This window comes from Struthio camelus, chromosome 32, assembly GCF_040807025.1.
Source record: "Struthio camelus isolate bStrCam1 chromosome 32, bStrCam1.hap1, whole genome shotgun sequence".
Taxonomy (NCBI): domain Eukaryota; kingdom Metazoa; phylum Chordata; class Aves; order Struthioniformes; family Struthionidae; genus Struthio; species Struthio camelus.
In genome coordinates, this window is record NC_090973.1 from 75,307 (window position 1) to 97,861 (window position 22,555).

General features: G+C 68.7%; 3 protein-coding genes across 8 annotated transcripts; 1 reads left to right on the forward strand and 2 right to left on the reverse strand.

The window, feature by feature from the left end:
* Positions 1 to 322: 322 nt before the first annotated feature.
* Positions 323 to 3,712, forward strand: MYL11 (myosin light chain 11). The gene is made up of 7 exons (XM_068923167.1): positions 323 to 426; positions 1,052 to 1,141; positions 1,719 to 1,794; positions 2,216 to 2,320; positions 2,422 to 2,500; positions 2,932 to 2,980; positions 3,453 to 3,712. Exons 1-7 carry the CDS (start codon positions 424 to 426, stop codon positions 3,555 to 3,557), a joined length of 507 nt encoding a protein of 168 aa, XP_068779268.1. The 5' UTR covers positions 323 to 423; the 3' UTR covers positions 3,558 to 3,712.
* Positions 3,713 to 3,775: 63 nt separating this feature from the next.
* QPRT (quinolinate phosphoribosyltransferase) lies at positions 3,776 to 7,432 on the reverse strand. 4 transcript variants are annotated; one of them, XR_011137083.1, is made up of 5 exons: positions 7,362 to 7,432; positions 5,974 to 6,539; positions 4,910 to 5,041; positions 4,129 to 4,520; positions 3,776 to 4,055 (listed from the first exon to the last, which is right to left on the reverse strand). XR_011137083.1 is itself a non-coding variant. In XM_068923161.1 (4 exons), the coding sequence occupies exons 2-4, from the start codon at positions 6,526 to 6,528 to the stop codon at positions 4,317 to 4,319; spliced, it is 891 nt and encodes a 296-aa protein (XP_068779262.1). In that variant the 5' UTR covers positions 6,529 to 6,539; positions 7,362 to 7,432; the 3' UTR covers positions 3,776 to 4,316. The 4 variants fall into 4 exon arrangements, 2 of the variants coding, with proteins under 2 accessions (XP_068779262.1, XP_068779263.1); XR_011137084.1 differs by having other exon boundaries at positions 7,318 to 7,422; XM_068923161.1 differs by having other exon boundaries at positions 3,776 to 4,520.
* An 871-nt stretch (positions 7,433 to 8,303) lies between these two features.
* Positions 8,304 to 19,361, reverse strand: ATP2A1 (ATPase sarcoplasmic/endoplasmic reticulum Ca2+ transporting 1). 3 transcript variants are annotated; one of them, XM_068923169.1, is made up of 23 exons: positions 19,162 to 19,361; positions 18,551 to 18,568; positions 18,365 to 18,447; positions 17,466 to 17,570; positions 16,597 to 16,735; positions 15,846 to 15,926; positions 15,637 to 15,722; positions 15,245 to 15,542; positions 14,414 to 14,580; positions 14,158 to 14,246; positions 13,849 to 13,951; positions 13,418 to 13,549; positions 12,735 to 12,860; positions 12,435 to 12,653; positions 11,899 to 12,234; positions 11,314 to 11,534; positions 10,474 to 10,676; positions 10,306 to 10,391; positions 9,917 to 10,050; positions 9,723 to 9,840; positions 9,511 to 9,628; positions 8,893 to 8,935; positions 8,304 to 8,500 (listed from the first exon to the last, which is right to left on the reverse strand). In XM_068923169.1, exons 1-22 carry the CDS (start codon positions 19,277 to 19,279, stop codon positions 8,931 to 8,933), a joined length of 2,985 nt encoding a protein of 994 aa, XP_068779270.1. In that variant the 5' UTR covers positions 19,280 to 19,361; the 3' UTR covers positions 8,304 to 8,500; positions 8,893 to 8,930. The 3 variants fall into 3 exon arrangements, with proteins under 3 accessions (XP_068779270.1, XP_068779269.1, XP_068779271.1); XM_068923168.1 differs by lacking the exon at positions 8,893 to 8,935 and having other exon boundaries at positions 8,311 to 8,500; XM_068923170.1 differs by lacking the exons at positions 8,304 to 8,500; positions 8,893 to 8,935; positions 9,723 to 9,840 and having other exon boundaries at positions 9,541 to 9,628.
* Between the last annotated feature and the right edge of the window lie 3,194 nt (positions 19,362 to 22,555).

The window sequence follows — 22,555 nt, forward strand, 5'->3', positions numbered from 1 at the left end:
TACTGGGAGCACTGGGATCTGGACACTGGGAGCAGTGGGAGCACTGGGGATCTGGACACTGGGAGCACTGGGGTCCCTGTCGGCAGCCGCCCCCCCCCCCCCGGGCCGGCCCTGCCCGGACGCCTGGGTCCCCGGCCGGGGGGGGGGGGGGGGGCGGCAGGTGCCGGGATGCCGGAGCCCCCCTCAAGGAGGGGCCCAGGCGTCCGGGCGCTATATTTAGCCCCGCTCCCGATAAGGAAGCTCTGCGGGGACCCTCAAGGCGGGGGGGGGGCAGGCGTCCAGGGGGCCCAGGCGTCCGGGGGGGCCCAAGAAAGGCGCTGCCGGCGGGGGCTATTTTGGGCCCAGCCCCCCCCGCCCCCCCCCCCGCAGCCATAAAACCCGGCCGGAGCCGCCGGCCCCAGGCGCCGACCCCCAACTGCCGCCATGGTGAGTGGGGGGCTGCGGCCCCGGCCCCACGGCCACCCCCGGGACCCCCAGACCCCCCCGGCACCCCCCACAGACCCTCACGTCCCCCTAAAGACCCCCCGGGACCCCCCGAGACCTCCAGGTCCCACCAGATCCCCCCCAGAGACTCCCGACCCCCCGGGACCCCTCAGAGACCCCAGGGACCCCCCCAGGGACCCCCCAGGACCCCCCAGAGACCCCCTAGAGACCCCCGGGGACCCCCCTACAGACCCCAGATCCCTCCATACACCCCCCAGAGACCCCCAGGTCCCATCAGACCCCCCCAGAGACTCCCAGCCCCATAGGCATCCCCCAGGGACCCTTGGATCCCTCCAGAGACCCCCCCTAGGCCTCCCCAGCCCCATAAGGACCCCCCAGGGACCCCCAGATCCCCCCAGGGCTCCCCCAGGACCCCCAGCCCCATAGGGACCCCCCCCAGGGACCCCCAGATCCCCCTAGGGACCCCAGGGCCCCCCAGCCCCCCCCAGCCCCATAGGGACCCCCATGGACCCCACAGCCCCTGCTGGGGACCCCCGGTCCCCTTGGGCGCCCGCGGCCCCCCGCCCCGCGGGCGCCCCAGTGAGCCCCCGGCCCCCTGCCCCCCCAGGCCCCCAAGAAGGCGAAGCGGCGCGCGGCCGAGGGCAGCTCCAACGTCTTCTCCATGTTCGACCAGACCCAGATCCAGGAGTTCAAGGAGGTGGGGGGGGCCCGGACGCCTGGGTCCCTTTTGGGGGGGGGGCCCGGACACCTGGGTCCCTCTTGGGCGGGGGGGAGCCCAGATGCCTGGGTCCCTCTTGGGGGGGGCCTGGACGCCTGGGTCCCTCTTGGGGGGGGGGAGCCCGGACGCCTGGGTCCCTCTTGGGGGGGGCCCGGACACCTGGGTCCCCTCTTGGGGGGGGGGGGAGCCCAGATGCCTGGGTCCCTCTGGGTTGGGGGGGGCAGGATGCCTGGGTCCCTCGGGGGGGAGCAGGACACCTGGGTCCCCCTTGGGGGGGGAGCCTGGACGCCTGGGTCCCCTTGCAGGGGGGCAGGATGCCTGGGTCCCCTCCAGACTGGTTGGGGGGTGGGGGAGGCGCCCGGACGCCTGGGTCCCTCTGGGTGGGGGGGGAGGCGCCCGGACGCCTGGGCCCCTCCGGCATGCAGCACCTGTCCCAAGGCCAGGGATCGGGTGACGCCTTGAGGCCGAGGGGGGGGGAAGAACAGCTGCGGGGGGGGGGAGCCCCCTTCCCATGAGCCTTTGCAGTGACCTTCATCCCCCCCATCCCCCCCCCCAGGCCTTCACGGTCATCGACCAAAACCGGGACGGCATCATCGACAAGGATGACCTCAGAGAGACCTTCGCTGCCATGGGTAGGGCGGGGCCTGGCAGAGGGGGAGGGGCCTGGCAGATAGGGAGGGGCCTAAGGGAGGGGGTGGGGTCTGGGGCGGGGCCTTGGGGGAGAGGGGAGGGGCTCAGGGCTCAGGGTCCTAGCTGAAGGGGGAGGAGCCTACAGTGAAAGGGGAGGGGCTTGTGGAAATGGGAGGGGCTTAGAGGGAAGGGGTGGGGCTAAAGGGGAAGTGGGGAGGTGCCTATAGATAAATGGGAGGGGCCTAGGGAGAATGGGGAGGAGCTTAGGAAAAGGGGAGGGATTTAGGGAAGGTGGGGCGGGGTTTAGGGAAGGGGAGGAGGGGCTCCGGGAAGGGGAGGGGTCGAGGGGGGAAGGGGAGGGGCCTAAGGGGAGGGGCTGTGGCCACGCCCCCATCCCGTGTCCCCCCCCACGACCCCCCCCAGGGCGGCTGAACGTGAAGAACGAGGAGTTGGAAGCCATGATCAAGGAGGCCAGTGGCCCCATCAACTTCACCGTCTTCCTCACCATGTTTGGGGAGAAGCTCAAGGGTGAGGAGATTCCCCTCCCTCCTCAAATCCGTGATCCCCCCCATGGCTCCCCCAGACCCCTGTGACCCCCCCCGTGATCCCCTGTGTCCCCCCCGTGGCAGGTGCGGACCCTGAAGACGTCATCATGGGGGCATTCAAGGTGCTGGACCCTGATGGGAAGGGCTCCATCAAGAAGAAGTTGTGAGTGTGGGGAAAAGCCGGGGGGGGGGGGACATGGGTTTGACATAGGGACATGGGCAGACATGGGGCTATGGGGGTCATGGTGGGACATGGGGTGACATGGGGACATGAGGGTGACATGGGGCTATGGGGGGTCATGGTGGGACATGGGGGGGGTGACATGGGGACATGAGGGGGGACGTGGGAGGATATGGGTAGACATTGGGCTATGGGGGTCATGGAGGGATCTGGAGAGACGTGGGGATCTGGATGGACATGGGGGACATGGGTGGATAAGGGGACACAGGGTGTCATGGGGACATGGGGGGGGGCGTGAGGCTCTGGGACGATATGGGGGGACATGGGAGGCCGTAGGGACACGGGGACAGGGGCAGGACGTGGGGGGACACGGGGAGGGGGGGGCAGCAGGTCTCAGCCCTGCTCTCCCCCAGCCTGGAGGAGCTCCTGACCACCCAGTGCGACCGCTTCACCCCCGAGGAGGTGAGCGATGACCCCCCCCGGACCCTGAGCACCCCCACCCATCCTCCACCCCCCAAGACCTCGAAATGCCTCCTGGGGACCCAAAATACCCCCCCTGATGACCCTAAATACCCCCTGGGGACCCTAAGATCCCCAGACCCTAAATACCTTCTCCTTGAGACTCTAAACTGCTCTTTTCTGACCCTAAATACTCCTGGGGACTCCCTAAGCCCCCCCCGGGATCCCCAATGCTCCCCTAGGACCCCAAACACCCCCCAGGACCCCACCCCCCCTAAGAGCCCCTACTGCCCCCATGGGAGCCCCGACACCCCTGGGATCCCCCCACCTCCCTCCAGGACCCCCAAATCCCCCGCTGGGAGCCCCCCAACACCCCTGGAACCCCCCCCCAGCCCCATCCCTGTCCCCAGAGAGGGCAGTTTGGGGTGTCCCCGCCCCCAGCCCTGGATGACCCCCCCCCATGGTGCCCCCGCAGATCAAGAACATGTGGGCTGCCTTCCCCCCCGACGTGGCCGGCAACGTGGACTACAAGAACATCTGCTACATCATCACCCACGGCGAGGACAAGGAGGGCGAGTGAGAGCCCCCATGCCGGACGCCTGGGCCCTGTCCCTCCCGCCTGCGCCCCCCACCCTCCCCCGGACACCTGGGTCCCCACCTGGGTGCCCCCCACCCCGACCCCGATGCCTCTTCCTTGAGTCTTAACCCATTGGGAATAAAGTGTCTCTTTTTTCACCCACTGGCTCGGGGGGGAGCAGACCCCGATTTGGGGGGACACCATGAGACAGGTGACGGGGGCAAGGTTGAGGGAGAGTTTATTGGTGCCGGGTGCCTGGGGAGGACCCCAGGATGAGGATCAAGGTCCTCCGGGGTCTCCAGGGGGGTCCCTCCTCAAGGAATGGGCCCAAGGACCCCAGGATGAGGCTGGGACTTCACCTGGGGAAGGACTTGGGGAGGTCCCTTCTCCATGAGACAGGGCTGGGACATCCCCGGGCTAGGGACTGAGGTCCCCATAGTCCATGGATTGAAGCCGGGGGGTCCCCAGGGGTCTAAGATGGACCTCAGAGTCCCTGGGCACCTCAGGACGCCCCCGGGGAGCCCAGGATGGAGATCGAGGTCCCCGGGATCGGGGCAGGGACGTCCCTGGGCACCTCAGGACGCCCCCAGGGAGCCCAGGATGGAGATCGAGGTCCCCGGGATCGGGGCAGGGATGTCCCTGGGGAACCTTGTTATGAAGATGGAGGTCCCTGTGGGCCCTTCTCCATGGGTCAAAGCTGGGACATCCCCCAAGACCCCAGGGCAGGGACTGAGGTCTCCTCTCAGCCCCACATGTCGGGACTCAGCGGGGGCCGTCGCCGTCCCCAGGGAGGACGCGGAGGGAGAAGTCGAGGGCCGGGGCGCTCTGGGTGAGGCTCCCCATGGAGACGACGTCAACGTGGGGCCCCAGGAAGTGGGGCAGGTTGGTCTCGCTGATCCCGCCGCTGGCCTCCACCGTCACCCTGGGGTGGGCAGCCTTCACCGCTGCCGCCGCCGCCTGCAGCGCCTGGGGAGGGGGCAGCACTGGGGCAGCCCCATCCCGCCCCACGGCCGCCCGGCCCATGCCGTGGCCACCCCATTCTGCCCCACGGCCACCCTGTCCCACGCTGTGGCTGCTCCAACCTGCCCCATGGCTGCCCCATCCCACCCCATGGCCACCCTATCCCATCCCACCCCACGGCTGCCCCATCCCATGCCATGACCACCCCATCCCACCCCACAGCTGCCCCATCCCACGCCATGGCCACCCCATCCCATCTCACCCCATGGCCACCCCACCCCACACCATGGCCACCCCATCCCACGCTGTGGCCACCCCATCCCATCCTGCCCCATGGCCACCCCATCCCACCCTATGCCGTGGCTGCCCCATCCCGCCCTGGGGCTCCCCGCTACCTCCGGGCCAAAGTTGTCCAGCATGACGATGTCGGCGCCGGCGCCGGCCGCCTCCAGGGCCTCGGCCGCGGAGCCGCACTCCACCTCCAGCCTCAGGGCGAAGCCGGCCACCCGCCGGGCGTCCCGCACCACCTGGAGCATGGCGGGACCCAGGCGTCCGGGGGCACCCACGGCAGCCGCCCCAGGGGTCCTGCCCGCCCCAGCCCCATGGGGGTGGAGCCGCCCCGTCCCGCAACCCCCCCAGACCCAAGGTTGCCCCCCGGCACCTCCAAACGGACCCAGGGTTACGCCAGTCGTTTGCGCCCCAGGGCCGGTGTTACCCCTGTTCGGCCCCAAAACGCACCCAGAGTTGCCCCCACACAGCTGCACCCCAACCCGGGATTACCCCAATTCAGTCCCAAAAGGGACCCAGGGTTGCCCCTATTTGGCCCCAAAATGGACCCAGAGTTACCCCTGTTCAGCCCCAAAATGCACCCAGAGTTGCCCCCCTTCAGCCCCAAAACAGATCCAGGTTTGCCCCCCTTCAGCCCCAAAGCTGGACCCAGGGTTGCCCCTATTTGGCCCCAAAATGGACCCTGGTTTACCCCAATTCAGTCCCAAAACGCACCCAGGGTTGCCCCTGTCCAGCCCCAAAACGCACCCAGGGTTGCCCCTATTCGGCCCCAAAATGGACCCCAATGTACCCCAATTCAGCCCCAAAATGCACCCAGAGTTGCCCCCCTTCAGCCCCAAAACGCACCCAGGGTTGCCCCCACGCAGCTGCACCCTAGACCCAGGACTACTCCTATTTGACCCCAAAATGCACCCAGGATCACCCCTGTTCAGCTCCAAAACGGATCCAGGGTTGCCCTCCTTCAGGCCCAAAGCCGGACCCAGAGTTGCCCCAATTCGGCCCCAAAATAGACCCCCAGTGTACCCCAATTCGGCCTCAAAACGCACCCAGGGATGCCCCTGTCCAGCCCCAAATCCAGACCCAGAGCCGCCCTTCTGGGGCCCTGGCTCGGCCCCAGAGCCGCCCGCCGGCCGCCCCCCCAGGGCCGTGGGTCAGGGCGCCCCGGGGGTACCTGGCCCAGGGGGACCCCGGCCGCCAGCAGATGGTTGTCCTTGAGCATGACGGTGTCGGCCAGGCCGTAGCGGTGGGGGTGGGCGCCCCCGGCCACCAGCCCGTACTTCTCCACCAGCCGAAAGCCCGGCGTCGTCTTCCGCGTCCCGGCCACCGTCCCTGGCCACCCCGCGGCCCGGGCCAGCCCCACGGCCCGGGCGGCCGCCGTGGCCACCCCGCTGCAGCGGCCCAAGCAGTTGAGGGCCACCCGTTCGCCCAGCAGCAGCCCGGCTCCGGGACCCCGCACCTCGGCCACCACGGCCACCGGGGTCACCGGCGAGCCCTCGGCCACCCGCCGGGCCACCGTGCACCCTGTCTCGGCCCACACCGCCTCGGCGAAGGGCAGCCCCGCCAAGACGCCCGGCGACTTGCAGAGCAGCTGAGCCCGGCACGGCGCCCGCCCCACGGCCAGGGCTGCGTAGTCGGGGCCCGGCGCGTCCTCCTCCAGCCAGGCCTGGGCCAGGGCCCGGAGCCGGGGGGCCGGCAGCAGCGGGGACAGGTCCGGGGGGCTGCCCATGGCCCAGGAGCCTGCGGAGACCATAGAGCGCTGCCCAAGACGTACCAGAGGGGCTGGCAGGGTGGCGCCGCCATCTGGTGGGGCCGTAGAGTGCTGCAGGCCCATCGCGGCCCCATAGAGACCCTCTGAGCACCGGGGTCCTGCTCCACAGAGACCCTCAGGGTGGGCCCTGCCCCATAGAAACCCTCTGGGCACCAGGGTCCTGCCCCAGAGAGACCCTCGGGGTGGGCCCTGCCCCTTAGAGACACTCTGGGCACTGGGTTCCAGCCCCACAGAGGCCCTCGGGGTGGGCACTGCCCCAGAGAGACCCTTTGGGTATTGGGGTCCTGCCCCAGAGAGACTCTCAGGGTGGGCCCTGCCCCAGAGAGACCCTCTGGGCATTGGGGTCCAGCCCCACAGAGACCCTCGGGGTGGGCCCTGCCCCACAGAGACCCTCTATGTCACTCCCTGCCCTATAGAGACCCCCTGCAGCAGTCCAGCTCGTGGAGACTCCTCCTGTCTGCTCCCTGCCCCATATCTCCCCCCTCACCCCGTGCCCTGGGGTCCTGCCCCACATTGGTCCCTGCCCCATAGCTGCCCCCACGCACCGGAGCCCTGCCCTACAGCTGCCCCACGGCCCCCTCCCCTCCCCCCGCTCCTGGACGCCTGGGCCCATGGCAGCCACCTCCGGCCGGGCTGGGGGAGCAAAGTCCGCCCCGAACCCGCCACGTCTGCCTGGCCCCCCCGCCCCCGTCCGAGACCCCCAAACCGGGCCCGGACCCCCATGCTGGGGGGGATTGGGGTTCACACCTGGGGGTCACGCCTGGGGGTCACGCACGGGGGTCCCCACTGACCTGCTGAGCCGGGAGCTGGGGGGTGAACGTAGCCGCCGGGGGGCTGGGGGGTGGGATCAGCCCCACGGCACCGCCCTGGGGCGGGGACCCCCGCTGCGAATCGCAGCAGGGAGACCCAGGGGGCTGCACCCCGATATGGGGTGAGCTGGGGGGCTGCATCCAGCTGTGGGGCGACCTGGGGGGCTGCACCAGGCTCTGTGGCAACCTGGGGGGCTGCATCCCAATATGGGGTGACCTGGGGGGGCTGCATCTGGCTATGGGGTGACCCGGGGGGCTGCACCCCGATATGGGGTGACCTGGGGGGCTGCATCTGGCTGTGGGGCAACCTGGGGGGGGCTGCACCCCAATATGGGGTGAGCTGGGGGGCTGCATCCAGCTGTGGGGTGACCCGGGGGGCTGCACCCCATAGCTGGGGCCCCCCACATAGCTGGGGCCCCCCATCGCCCCCCAGCACCGACCCCCTCGGAGGGGGTGGGGCATTTCTATCCAGCCCCTTCCCAGCTCCACCCCCCAGCCCTGGCTCCACCCCCCGCTCTGGCGGCTGATTGGCCAGCTGGCACCCTGCCCCCTCAGCTGGTTCCCACCCCTGGATTTGTGAATGGAGCTGCTGCCCCCCCCCCCATCTGCCTCTTCCACGGTCACGCGTGTCCCCATGACCCCACCACCACGTGTGTCCCCATGTCCGTCCTCAGGGCCATGTGTCCTCCCACACACATGTCCTCATGTCCCCGCCACCACGTGTGTCCCCATGTCCATCCTCAGGGCCGTGTGTCCTCCCACACGCGTGTCCCCCCATGTTCCCATGACCCCACCACCATGCGTGTCCCCGTGTCTGTCCCCATGGCCATGTGTGTCCTCCCACACACGTGTCCCTGCGTGTGTCCCCACATGCCACGGGGGCTGCGCGTGCCCCCCTGCCCGCTCCCCCCGGCGAGGCAGGAGCCGGGCTGGCGGTTTCCCTTTAATGGCAATAAATAAGCGGTGCCAGGGGGCAGCCCCACAGCGGGGGGGGCGGCCCCACGGCGCGGAGGGGGCCCCACGGCGCGGAGGGGGCCCCACGGCACGCGGGGGCCGAGCAGCTCCGGGCACGGGGCGGCCCCGGGGTCACTTCTGCCTCCTCCGGGTGTCCTCGGCGTCGGCTGGGGGGACAGGGACACGGTGTCAGTGGGGCCCGGCTGCCCCCCACCGCCCCCCACCACCCCCCAACCCCGGGCAACACGGGTGCAGGGGGGTGACAAGGACACAAGGGGTGATGGGGACACAGCCGGGGGGTGACAGGACACATGGGGTGACAGGGACACGGAGAGGTGACGGGGTGCACAGCCATGGGGTGATGGGCACACGTGGGGTGGCAGGAGACACGGGGAGACAAGGACACCCCATCACAAGGCAGGATGATGGGGACATGGTCATGAGCTGAGGAGGACACAGGCAGGTGACAGGGACACCAGGGTGATGGGGACACAGCCAACAGGGTGACGGGGACAAGCAGGGTGACAGGGACACAGCCAACAGGGTGACAGGTGAGTACCTGTGGCCAGGCCCAAGGACGATGGAGGGGACATGAGTTTATGCTACAAGAAGGGAGGAATGAAGATGAGATAATGGTGAGGGATGGAGAGAGGGAAGGATGGAGGGATGGATGGGAGGGATGGCGAGATGGAAGGATGGAGGGAAGGATTGGAGGGATGGCAAGATGGAAGGATGGAGGGATGGAGAGAAGGAAGGAGGGAGGGAAGGAAGGAGGGAGGAATGGCAAGATAGAAGGATGGAGGGATGGACGGACGACAAAACTGCTGGAAGGATGGAGGACCAGAGTGATAATGATATTGTGGGATGGAGGGACAGAGTGACAGTGGGACGGAGGGACGGAGCGATAGTGGGATGGTGGAACTGACTCAGGGAGGGACAGAGACCGAGGCGAACGGTGGGACGAAGAAAGGGCTGGACGGTGCGGCCACGGAGCAACGCGAGAGCTGCCCAGCCGTGGGGCTCTGTGGCCTGTCCCAGCCCTGGGGGACAAGGTGTCCAGGCTGGGTCGGGGTTGATGGACACGGAGGGATGGAAGAATGGAGGGGAAGAAGGGCTGGAGGGGCCGGAGCGGCTGGGGAGGGCTGGAGGGGTGCTGGGGCCAGGGCCGCGTCCTCACCCTCCAGGTAATTCCTGGCGACGAACTTGAGTGCCTCGTCCAGCAAGATGACGGGGAAGGAGATCTTCAGCACCATGAACCAGTGCATCGCGTCCAGAGGCGTCAGCTTGAAGATCATCTGCGGCAGGGCGTCGATGGAGGGATGCGCTGAGCCGTACTGGCCCCCCGAATCCCCTCCCCAAGCCCCCTGAATTCCCCTGGCCCCTGCTTACGGGCAGTGGGTCGATGTAGAGGATGACGAAATGGAGGGACATGGAGAGGCAGATGGAGCCGACGAGCCAGATGTTGACCCAGGGCGGCATGCGGATGAGGGACTGGTTCTCGGAGAGGCTGCGGGGACAGGGAGGACACAGGTGGGACACGTGGGGGGACATGCAGAGGGGGGACACTGGAGCCCGTCTCCTACCTGTTGAGGGCGTTGCACATCTCAATGGTGACCAGCACGGAGAGCGCCATGGTCATGGGCACCGGCGACTCAAAGATTTCGCAGTCGAGGCCCTCAAACTCCGCATTGTGCTCTGTGCACTGCATGAAGTGGGTCTGCGGGGATGGGGGGGGGTCATTGTGGGCACCCCGGGGTCGCCGTGGGGATGCCAGCGCCATCATGGGGACGCAGGTGGGGTCACTGCAGGGACCCCAGGGTGACCGCAGGGAAGGCAGGGTCACCGTGGGGACGGCGGGGCCGCAATGGGGCTGGCAGGGTCACAGCTGGGACGGTGGGTCCCAGCGGGGACAGCGGGTCGCCGGTGGAGACAGGGGCGTCCCAGGACCGCCGGTGTCACCGGCGCTACTCACCAGCTGATGGTAGGTGACGCTGGGGCCATCCTCGGCATAGAGGAACCACCAGGCCGCGGCGCCCACGGTGGCAGCCCCCACGTAGCCTGGGAAGAGCCAGGGGGGGACGGGGGTGAACCACGCGCGGCGGCACTCGCCGGGGCAGGCGGGACGGGCACGGCGGCTCACCCCCGATGGCCAGGTAGCGGAAGAAGAGCCAGCCGCTGATGAGGGGCTCCTTGGGGCTGCGGGGCGGCTTGTCCATGATGTCCAGGTCCGGCGGGTTGAAGCCGAGGGCGGTGGCCGGCAGCCCGTCCGTCACCAGGTTCACCCAGAGCAGCTGCACCGGGATCAGCGCCTCGGGCAGCCCCAGGGCCGCCGTCAGGAAGATGCTGGGGGAGGCGGGTCAGGGGGGTGGGAGGGAGCGGGAAGAGCCAGGGGAACCGGGGGGACCGGGCGGGGGGGACAGAGGAGAGCCGGGGAGCAGGGGAAGTCGGGGCCAGGGAGGGATCAAGGGGGATCTGTAGGGGAGGGAGGACTGGGGGGAGCCAGGGGGATTAGGAGGGGTTGGGGGGAGGCAGCGTCAGGGGAGCGGGGGACACCGGGTCTTCAGGGATCGGGGAGATCCAGAGGGGAATTGGGGAGGGGGGTACGTCGGAGATCGGGGGGATCTAGAGGGAATCCGGCGAGCATTGGGGTTGATCTGGGGGGGGTCCACGGGGGAGACTGCGGGGGGCACAGAGGGGATCAGGAGAATCCAGGGGGGGCTGGAGGGGACCCGGGGGGGACGGGGTGACTGCAAGGGGGGATCCAGGAGGGCTGGAGATCCAGAGGGGACTCAGGGGACCTCATCTCGCCCGACGACCCCGTCCCTGTCGGAGATCTGTGGGAGGCGTGAGGAGGGTTGGGGGGCTTGGGGAGGGGATCGGGGCGTCCCAGCTCGCCGGGGCGTCGCGTCCTCACTGGGGGGACGGGGGCCTTGGGGGGAGGGGGGGGATTTGGGGCAGGGGTCCGGGTGTGCCAGCTCACCAGACCACCTCGCCCACGTTGGAGGAGATGAGGTAGCGAATGAACTGCTTCATGTTGTTGTAGATGGCGCGGCCCTCCTCCACCGCCGCCACGATGGTGGAGAAGTTGTCGTCCGCCAGCACCATCTCAGAGGCCGTCTTGGCCACGGCCGTCCCCGAGCCCATGGCGATGCCGATCTCCGCCTTCTTCAGCGCCGGCGCGTCATTCACTCCGTCGCCCGTCTGGGCACAGGGATGGCATCACCGGGCTGCCGTCGAGGACCTCCCGGCGCCGCGGGGTCTCCCAGGGACCACCGTGCCCCAAGCACGATGCCGAACCCCCAGGGCCACCCTGGAGAGATGCCGACTCCCCCAGAGCGATACCGGACCCCCAACCCCAAACCCAGAACGATGCCAGACCCTCGGGACTGCCCCAGAGAGATGCTGAAGACCCAGGACCGCATCAGAATGATGCTGGATGCCCTGGAGAGATGCTGGACCCCCCAGGACCACCCTAGAGCAACGCTGGAGCCCCAAGACCACATCAGAGCCATGACGGACACCCCCGAGTGCTGCTGGACTCCCTCCTCCAGCGCCTCGTTCTCACCATGGCTGTGATCTCGTCAAAGGACTGCAGGAACTCAACGATCTTGGACTTGTGGGTGGGCTCCACGCGGGCGAAGCAGCAGGCACGGTGACAGGCCTCCCGCTGCTCAGCGGGCGGCAGGTCGTCGAACTCGCGGCCCGTGTAGGCCCGCCCCGTCACCTCCTCCTCCTCACTGAAGATGCCGATGCGGCGGCAGATGGCGATGGCCGTGCCCTTGTTGTCCCCTGTGATCATGATCACCCGGATGCCCGCGTCCCGGCACAGCTGGATTGAGCCCATCACCTCCTTCCGTGGCGGGTCCAGCATGCCCACGCAGCCCACGAAGGTCAGGTCCGTCTAGGGGGACGTGAGGCGTTAGGGCAGATGTACGGGAACAGAGACCCCAGGGAGGGGACGTTATACACCCGTACAGGATCAGGGATCCCAAGGGAGGGTGTTGCAGGGGCACGTGGGATCAGGGACCTCTGGGAAGGGGGTCACACGTCTGTACAGCACTGGGGATGCCCCCGAGCTGAGCACCAAGCCCCCGTCCTCACCTCATACTCGGAGAACTTGGTGGAGTCCTCGAGCATCATGTCCTCCTTCTTGGGGGGGGTGTCACGGGTGGCCAGGGCCAGGCAGCGCAGCGTGTCCCGGCCAGTGCCCCACTCCTTGATGACGGCAAGGATCTTCTCCTTGACGGCGGGCGTCAGCGGCACCCGTGTGGTGCCCACCCGCACGTAGTTGCAGCGGTCGATGACGCCCTCAGGGGCTCCCTGTGGAGGGACGACGTGAGGGAGGGGGATGCGCAGGGGAAGGGGACGCGGGGGAAACGGGCACGGGCACGCGGGTCTCACCTTGACGAACATCTTGTTGCCCACGGCGGCCCGCGAGGCCTTGGCCGGGGAGCAGTAGACGGACATGGACTTGCGGTCGCGGGAGAACTCCAGCGTGAACTCCTTCTTCATCAGCTGCTTGATGACCTGGGGTGGGGGGGGAACGACACCGTCAGCAGGGTGTGGGGACACAAGGACACCGAGACAGGCGGTCAGCAGGGCATGGGGACATTGGGTCAGCAGGACATGGGTGCACAGAGGGGGGACCAGCAGGACAACGGGATCAGCAGGGACGGGGGATCAGCAAGACACAGGGGAAACAGGTACATGAGGACACAAGGTCAACGGGGACACGGGGTCAACAAGGACATGGGGGAGACCTTCAACATGGGGTCAGTGGGGACAAGGGGAAGACAGTAGGGTCAGGGAGACACAGGGCAATCGTGGGGACATGGGGTCAGCAGGGACAAGGTGAGGACACGGGGTCAGCAGGGACATGGGGAAGACAGCGGGGCCAGCAGGGACATGGGGGATGGGGGGATCATGGGGTCAGCAGGGACATGGGGGACACAGGGAGGAGAGCAGGGTCTGGGGGGAAATGGGGGACAAAAGAGGACAGTGGGGTCAGCAGGACACACAGGGACAAGGGGACCGGGGAGGGCAGGGACACGAGGGACTTGGCGAGGGGCTGCAGGGCCACTTACGGAGTTGCAGGCGTTGGCCCGCTCCACCTTGGAGAGGCTCCGCACATCAGTGTTGAAGACGTTCATCTTCTCCACGAGGCAGGTCAGGGCCGTCTCCGTTGCCTCCCCCACCTTCTCGTAGATGCCTTTGGACTGTGGGGCTGGGGTCAGCATGGGGCACCCGGGGGGGCCCAGGTGTCCTGGGGCCAGACAGAAGGACGGGCACCCCGGGGCGATCCTGGTGCCGAATGGAGGGGCGCGGGGAGGAACAGGGGGACTTGGCAGGTCCCAGGGCAGGGAGGGGGGAACCTGGGGCTTGGGGAGTCCTGGAGAGGCACAGGGAGGGGATGAAGGATCGGGGCGGGCTATGGGGGGACCCACAGGGACGCGGAGGGCCGGGGACACTGGGAGTCCCCAGGGGGCACCGGGAGGGAGCAAGGGGACGGCCTCACCTCGTTGTAGTCGAGGGAGGAGTCGTTGCAGAGGGCGCAGATGGTGGCCAGCTCCACCAGCCCGTCGAACTGCCCGGCCTTCACGTGCTTCTCGTTCTTCATCCTGGGGGACGGGACGGCTCGGGGACATGGAGGACACCACCGAGGGAACGCCCCACTGCCGTGTGGGGTCCCGCAGCAGATGGGGCCCATTGGGGCAGGGATCCCCACGAGGAGGGTGTTTTCCTCCCATTGGGGATGCGGACCCCGAGGAGGAGGCCGTTACGAGCCTGCTGCGGACGGGACAGGGGCCTGGGGCCCGTCACTCACACGTCTCCCTCAGGGGCGTAGGTGGAGCCGGTGATGGAGAACTCGTTGAGGGAGCAGACGTCGCCCTCCACCTTGTCCACGATGAACATCTGGGGGCAGAGGGAAGAAAAGGGTCAGGGGCACCTCGAGGAGGCTGTCAGGGCGTGCTGGCAGATGCCAGGGCCTCCTGAGGGGTGTCCAGGCATCCCAGGAAGACACCAGGGCATCCTGGGGGGGGGGGGGGGGCGCCGTGGGGCCATGCCGTGCCCTGGCTCACCTTGCAGACGGACATCTGGTTGGTGGTGAGGGTGCCGGTCTTGTCAGAGCAGATGACGGAGGTGCAGCCCAGCGTCTCCACGGAGGGCAGGCTCCGCACGATGGCGTTCTTCTTGGCCATGCGCCGGGTGCCCAGCGCCAGGCAGGTGGTGATGACGGCCGGCAGCCCTGCAGCGGGGCACCGGGACCAACCTCAGCCCCGGGCCCCGCCACCCAGCGGGACCCAGGGCTGGGTGTTGTAACTGCATGTAACGCTAGGGAATGGCGTTGCGAGCCCATATACGATCAAAGGGCGTTATTGTAATTATGAAAGATTGTTATAAGCTCAAGTAGGACTAAGGAAGGATGCTACAAACCCGTACGGGATGAAGGAACGGTGTTACAAGCCCACATAGCATCAAAGAAAGGTGCTCCAAGCACATATGGGACCCAGGAAGGGCATTACCAGCCCTTACGGGATCAAGGAAGAGTTTCACAAGGCCACGAAGGACCCAAGAACAGAGTTATAAGCCCATGTGGGATCAAGAAAAGATGGTGAAGCCCCTACAGGACCTTAGAAGAGCATTACCAGGCCAGGGAAGGGTGCTACGAGCCTCTATGGAGCTGGAGAAGGGTGCTACGGGCCCATGTGGGACCAGGGAAGGTGCTACGAGCCCATATGGGGCTGGAGAAGGTGCTACAAGCCAGTATGGGGCCAGAAAAGGCGCTACAAGCCTGTATGGGGCTGGAGAAGGGTGCTACAAGCCCGTATGGGGCCGGGAAAGGTGCTACGAGCCCATAGGGGGCCGGGAAAGGGTGCTACGAGCCTGTAGCGAGTAGGAGCCCCACAGACCTTCAGGGATGGCAGCGACAGCCAGGGCAACGGCAATCTTGAAGTAGTAAATGGCGCCGCGGATCCAGGAGCCGCCGTGGACGGGGTCGTTGAAGTGGCCGATGTTGATGAGCCAGACGGCCACGCAGATGAGAGAAATCACCTTGGAGAGCTGCTCGCCAAACTCATCCAGCTTCTGCTGCAGTGGCGTCTTGTCCTGCTCCGTCGCTGCCATCTCGTCCCGGATCTTCCCGATCTCGGTGTTCACCCCCGTGGCCACCACGATGCCCACGGCCTTCCCCGCCCCGATGTTCGTGCCCTGGAGGGGGAGAGGGACAGGGTGGCACCGGGGCAGGCGGCGGGGGGACGGGGATCGAAGGAGACGCCGAGGGCGCGGCGGGGGGGACACTCACAGAGAAGAGCATGTTTTTCTTGTCCTGGTTGACGGCCCGGGGGTCGGGGACCGGATCAGTGTGCTTGATCACGGAGACGGACTCGCCTGGGAGCAGGGGGACGGGCGCGGGTGGGCGGGCGCCCCCGGGCACGCACCCTCTCGGGCAGCCCCCGCCGTACCGCACACGCACGCACACGCATGCACACACGTGCGTGGCCCGGGCCGTACCGGTGAGGATGGACTGGTCCACCCGCAGCGTCGTCGACTTGATGGAGATGATCCGGATGTCGGCTGGGACCTTGTCTCCCACTGCGGGCATCGTGGTTACTGGGCTTACTGGGGGATACTGGGAGCTCCCAGGGGTTAGTGGGAGTTACAGGGAGTCACTGGGGCCACGGGGAGCTGCCAGGACCTGCTGGCGGTTACCAGGAGCTGCCAGCAGTTACTGGGAGTCACTGGGAGCTCCTGGGGGTTACTGGAACTGCCAGCGGTTACTGGGGGTCACTGGGAGCTCCTGGGGGTTACTGGAACTGCCAGCAGTTACTGGGGGTCACTGGGAACTCCTGAGGGTTACTGGGAGCTGCCAGCAGTTACTGGGAGTCACTGGGAACTCCTGAGGGTTACTGGGAGCTGCCAGCAGTTACTGGGAGTCACTGGGAGCTCCTGGGGGGAGTTACTGGAGCCACCAGTAACTCCCAGTACTGCCTCCCAGTACTGGGAGTCACTGGGAACTCCTGAGGGTTACTGGGAGCTGCCAGCAGTTATTGGGAGTCACTGGGAACTCCTGAGGGTTACTGGGAGCTGCCAGCAGTTACTGGGAGTCACTGGGAACTCCTGAGGGTTACTGGGAGCTGCCAGCAGTTACTGGGAGTCACTGGGAGCTCCTGGGGGGACACTGGAACTGCCAGCGGTTACTGGGGATCACTGGGAGCTGCTGGGGGTCCCCGGGAGCTGGCGGGTGCCCCGTCCCCCGCCTCACCGGCCACCTCGGCGATGTCCCCGGGCACCAGGTCGCGGGCCTTGATGCGCTGCACGGCCTTGCGGTCGGCGCGGTACACCTTGCCCATCTCCGGCTCGTACTCCTTCAGCGCCTCGATGGCGTTCTCGGCATTGCGCTCCTGCGGGCACGGCGGGGCCAGGAGCTGCTCAGGGACGGGGACGCCCGCCCGCGACCCTGCTCCCGTGGCCCCAATCCTGTCCCCACATCCCCAGACCAGCTCCCGTGGCCCCAATCCTGACCCCAGCCCATCCCCACGTCCCCACACCTGCTCCCATGGCCCCAAGCCTGTTCCCAGTCCTGTCCCCACGTCCCCAGACCAGCTCCCGTGGCCCCAATCCTGACCCCAGCCCATCCCCACGTCCCCACACCTGCTCCCATGGCCCCAAGCCTGTTCCCAGTCCTGTCCCCACGTCCCCACACCTGCTCCCATGGCCCCAAGCCTGGCCCCAGCCCTGTCCTCGTGTCCCCAGACCTGCTCCCATGACCCCAACCCTGTCCCCAGCCCATCCCCACGTCCCCACACCTGCTCCCATGGCCCCAATCCTGGCCCCAGCCCATCCCCACATCCCCAGACCTGCTCCCATGGCCCCAGCCCATCCCCATGTCCCCAGACGTGGTCCCATGACCCCAGCCCTGTCCTCGTGTCCCCAGACCTGCTCCCATGACCCCAGTCCTGGCCCCAGCCCCGTCCCCGTGTCCCCAGATGTGCTCCCATGGCCCTAGCCCCGTCTCTGTGTCCCTAGACCTGCTCCCATAGTCCCAGTCCTGTCCCCAGCCCCGTCCCTGTGTCCCCAACCCCGTCCCCAAGCCCAGTCCCGATGTCCCCAGCCCTGTAGCCACCCTTTTACCTGCCAGACGCCCACCACGGCATTAGCGATGAGGATGAGGAGGATGACGAAGGGCTCTACGAAGGCGGTGATGGTTTCCTCGCCCTCCTCAAACCAGGCCAGGACCTGCGGGGGTGGGGGGACGGGGACAGGGACAGGTCACCATGGGGGTCGCGCAGCCCCGGATCGCCTTTCGCTGTCACGCGAAGGGCCCAGCTGTCCCCGCGGCAAATGTCAAGACGCCGCGGGGGGGGGGGGGAGGCGGCCGCGGAGACGAGGACCCGGCTGCGGCCCCCGGGGAGGGGACACCCGCGTCCCACCCCCCCGCCCGGGGCAGCTGCCGACACTTGAGACGTCGTGGCCGACACCGGATCCCCTCCTGGGGCCTGATTCCAGCCCCAGAGGTCACTGCCAAGGACGCGGCGGCGGCGGCCGCCTCCCCCCGTCCCCAGCCCCACGGCTCCCCAAGGGGCCCAGGCGTCCGGGCAGCACCCCCAGACCTGCTGTCCTGCAAGGGACCCAGGCATCCAGGCAGCATCCCCGGGACCTCGACCCAGCACCTCCCAGACCTGCTGCCCCGCAAAGGGCCCAGGCGTCCGGGCAGCATCCCCTGGACCTTGGGCCGGTCCAGCACCTCCCAGACCTGCTGCCCCACAAGGGGCCCAGGCGTCCAGGCAGCATCTCCCAGACCGCAGGTCAGTCCAGTACCTCCCGGACCTGCCGCCCCGCGAGGGGCCCAGGCGTCCGGGCAGCATCCCCTGGACCTCGACCCAGCACCTCCCGGACCTGCCGCCCTGCGAGGGGCCCAGGCGTCCGGGCAGCATCCCCTGGACCTCGACCCAGCACCTCCCGGACCTGCTGCCCTGCAAGGGGCCCAGGCGTCCGGGCAGCCTTGCCCGCGGTGGGACCCCCTCACTCACAAAGGAGATGCAGGCGGCCAGCAGCAGGATTCGCACCAGCAGGTCCTCAAACTGTTCCACCACCAGCTCCCAGATGGTCTTACCTTGGGGGGGGGGGGGGCGCAAGGGCTCAGAGACCGGCCGGGACCCCCAGCCCGGACGCCTGGGCCCCCTCTGCCCCCCACCCCCCATACCGTCGACACTCACCCTCCTCAGCCGGGAGCTCTGCGGCGCCGCGGACGGAGCAAGGAGAGAGGCATTACGGAGGCTGCCGGGGGGACGCGGGTGCCACCGCTGTCCCCCCGGCGCCTGCTGCGCCCCACAGCCCCCCCGCGTCCCCCCCAGCCCCCCGCACTCCCTGCCGTGCCCCACGTCCCCATGTCCCCGTGCTCCCCACTGTGTCCCACGTCCCTCCCATGTCCCCGTTGCGCCCCACGTCCCCCCTTATCCCCGTCCCCCTGCGCTCGGTGTTGTGTCCTGTGACCCCCATGTCTCCCCGTCCCATGTCTCACCGTCCCCCCATGTCCCCGGGCTCCCCATTGTGCCTGTCCCCCCGAATCCCCCTCATCCCCATGCTCCCCATTGCCTCCCCCGTCCCTGGGTTCCCTGTTGTGCCCATATCCCCCCATGTCCCCCGTGTCCCCCCCATCCCCATGCTCCCCATTGTCCCCCCTGTCCCTGGGCTCCCCGCTGTGCCCATGTCCCTCCACGTCCCCCCGTGTCTCCTCCGTTCCCGGGCTCCCCGTTGTGCCCCCGTTGTCCCCCCCATCCCCGGGCTCCCCGTTGTGCCCCCGTTGTCCCCCCGTCCCCGGACTCACCGTTGTGGCCGTACTTCTCCAGGCTCCGCTTCACCTGCTCGGGCGAGAGCCCCACGCTCTCGGTGACCCCGAAGTAGGCCAGGCACTCCTCCACCGTCTTGGCGTGGGCGTTCTCCATGCCGTCCGCGTCCCGCCGCGCCGGGCGGCCGTCGCTCGGGGCGGGGGGTGAGGGGGGGTCCGGGCGCCCTCGGGGCCGGGCGGCCGGCGCGGGGGCTTATGAGGGGCCGCCCGCCCCCCCCGGCCCCCGGGGCGGCCCCGGCTGACGCCGGCCCTGGCACGGCCGCCCCCCGCGCCGCTGCCCGGGGCCGCCGCAGCCCCCGGCGTCACTCAACGTCCCCCCCCCCGGCCGCCGCCGTCCCGCGCCGCCCCGTCCCGTCCCGCCGCCCAGCCTGCCCGTCCCGGGGTTATTTCTGGCCCTGACGGACAGCCGGGACTTGGGCGCTTCGGGGCAGAGCCCTCTCCCGGACGCCGGGGCCCCCGGGGGGGCAGAGCAGGACGCCCCAGGGACACCACAGGGCGGGAAGCCTGTGGGGCGGAGCGGGGGCACCCGGATGCCTGGGTCCCTCTTGGGGGTCAAGGGGGCACCCGGATGCCTGGGTCCCTCTTGGGGGTCGGGGGCACCCGGATGCCTGGGTCCCTCTGGGGGTCAGGGGGCACCTAGACATCCCACTCCCTCTTCGGGGTCAGGGGGCACCCGGACGCCTCGGTCCTTCTTCGGGGTCAGGGGGCACCTGGACACCTAGGTCCCTCTTGGGGGTCGGGGGGACCATGGGGTGCAGTAGGGCCACCCGGACGCCTGGGTCCCTCTTGGGGGTGAGGGGGCACCCAGACGTCTGGGTCCCTCTTGGGCGTCAGGGGGCACCTGGACATCCAGGTCCCTCTCGAGGTCAGGAGGCACCGGACGCCTGGGCCCCTCTTGGGGGTCAGGGAGCACCTGGACATCCAGGTCCCTCTTGGGGTCAGGGACACCCATGGGGCACAGTAGGACCACCTGGACACCTGGGTCCTTTTTGGGGGTCAGCAGGGCCCACGGGGCAGAAGGGGGGGGCACCCGGACGCCTGGGTCCCGCTGGAGGAGCCGCTCCAGGAGCCGAAACCAGATCCGCGCCCACCCGCGGCGTAAACAGGGATTTGGTGTCCGGCCCCAGGGCCAGGGGGGCTTGCGGCGTCGCCCCCTGCCCCACGGCGGCCCCACGGCTGGGGGGCTCCCGGCATCGGTTTACAGCCCTGGCAGGCCGCGTCCTCGCGCCCGGGGTCGTGGGACCCCCCCCTTCCCCCCCCCAATTTGGGGAGGGAGCCCAGGCGTCCGGGCAGACCGGCCGACACTGCTTGCCACCCCCCCCCCAACAAGGAGGGCCCAGGCGTCCGGGCTGGTCTCGCCCCGCTCGCCGGGCGTCTCCCCGCTGGGACCCAGGCGGCCTGGGGGGCCGCGGGGCTGCCCCACGGCGCGGGGGGCCGGGGGGTGTTGGGTTCCCGGCCGTAACTCGAGCCCCACCTGCTCCCGCCCGGCTCCAGTTACCCCAACCTTGGCCTTTGGCAGAGCCAGCGCCGGGGGGGCCGGGCCCCATAGCGGGCGGGGGGCCTGAGACCCCCTGCAACCCCCCAAGCAGGCTGGGGATCCCCCCCTCCAGCCCGCACCAGGTCGCGGGCTCCCTCCGAGTCCCCCAGCCGGCCCCCCAACCAGCCCCACAGCGGGCCGAGTCCCCCAGCGAGGCCCAAAGCATAGAGGGGCTGGCGTACCCCTAGCTGGCCATGGGGTGGGATGGTGGGGGGGCCCCTAGCCCCATAACCTGCCCCACAGCTCGCCCGGGGAAGCCCTCAGGGTCCTCCAGCCCCACCGGGACCCCCAGCCCCTCCCCCAGACCCACATGCTGCCCCACACTGGGGGGGGGGGAATCCGAGGACCCCTCGCCGCCCCACGGCATCTGTGGGGCAGCTCCGTGCCGTGCCCAGCCTGGTCCCCCGGGGCCGGGTTGGTTGGGGTGGGGGGGGGGGGGAGCGCGACAGGTATAAATCCCCCGTCCCCGAGCCCGGAGCCCAGGCGAGGACCCAGGCGTCCGGGGGTCCTGGCTCGGGGGGGGGGGGGGCGGAGGGCGCTGGGCTTTACCCTATAAGGGGCCCACGGGCGCCGGGGCCCAAAATAGCCGCGGGGGGGCCGGGCTGGGACAGCTGGGCCCCGGGATTAAGAGCGAAGCGCGGAGATTTCCACCCCCCGGGCAGCTGCCGGGGGCGGCAGCCCCCCCCCCCAAGGGGATGCGCCTCCCCCCAAACTGCCTCTGCGGAGCCCCCAATGGGACGGGGACACCCCAAACTGCCCTGGGGACCCCCGAGCAGGCAGGGGAGACCCACAACTGTCTCTAGGGAGCCCAAAACTGGGATGGGGACTGTCCAGTCCTTCCCTGTCCTCCCCCAAATTGATGGGGACTGTCCAGTCCTTCCCTGTCCTCCCCCAAATTGACCCAAACCTGCCCCAGGGATGCCCGAAGCAGGATGGGGACCCCCCCAAACTGACCCAACCCAGCCCTCAGGGGTCCCCAGAGCAAAACTATCTCAAAACTGCCCCCAAAGACCCTCAAGGTGGCCCAAACCTGCCCCAAGGATCCCCCAGCTGCCCCTGGGATCCACAAGCTGGCACAGGGACCCCCAAAATTGACCCAAATTTGCTCCAAGGATCCCGGAACGGCCCCAGAAACCTCCTAAATGCCCCAAACTGCTCCCAGAAATCTAGAAACTGCCTTAAAACTGCGCCGGGGGCTGCAAGGCTGTGCAAGGAACCGCCCCAGACCGACCCAAACCTGCTCCAGAAACACCTAAAACTGCCCCAAAGCTGCCCCAGGGTGCCCAAACCGCCCCCACGGCCCCCCGACTGCCTGAGCAAGGCCCCAGGGATCCCAGAGCTGCTCTGGGGATCTCCAAACTGCCCCAAAATGGGGACAGGGACCCCCCAACGCCCCCTAGGGATCACCAACATGGACCAGGGACCCCCAAACTGCACTCAGCCACCACCCAACTGCCCTGGAGCCCCCCAAACCTCCTCTAGCAACCCCCAAACTGCCCCCCAAGAGCCCCCCGGGACCCCAAAGCTGCTCTGGGGACCCTGGAATCACCTCACAGACCCCCAAAGACACCCCAGGACCCCAAAGCTGCTCTGGGGACCCCTGGCATCACCCCAAAGACACCCCCAAAGACACCCCAGGACCCCAAAGCTGCTCTGGGGACCCCTGGCATCACCCCAAAGACACCCCCAAAGACACCCCAGGACCCCAAAGCAGCTCTGGGGACCCCTGGCATCACCCCAAAGACACCCCCGAAAGACACCCCAGGACCCCAAAGCTGCTCTGGGGACCTTGGAATCACCCTAGAGATCCCCAAACCAACCTGGGAGACCCCCAAA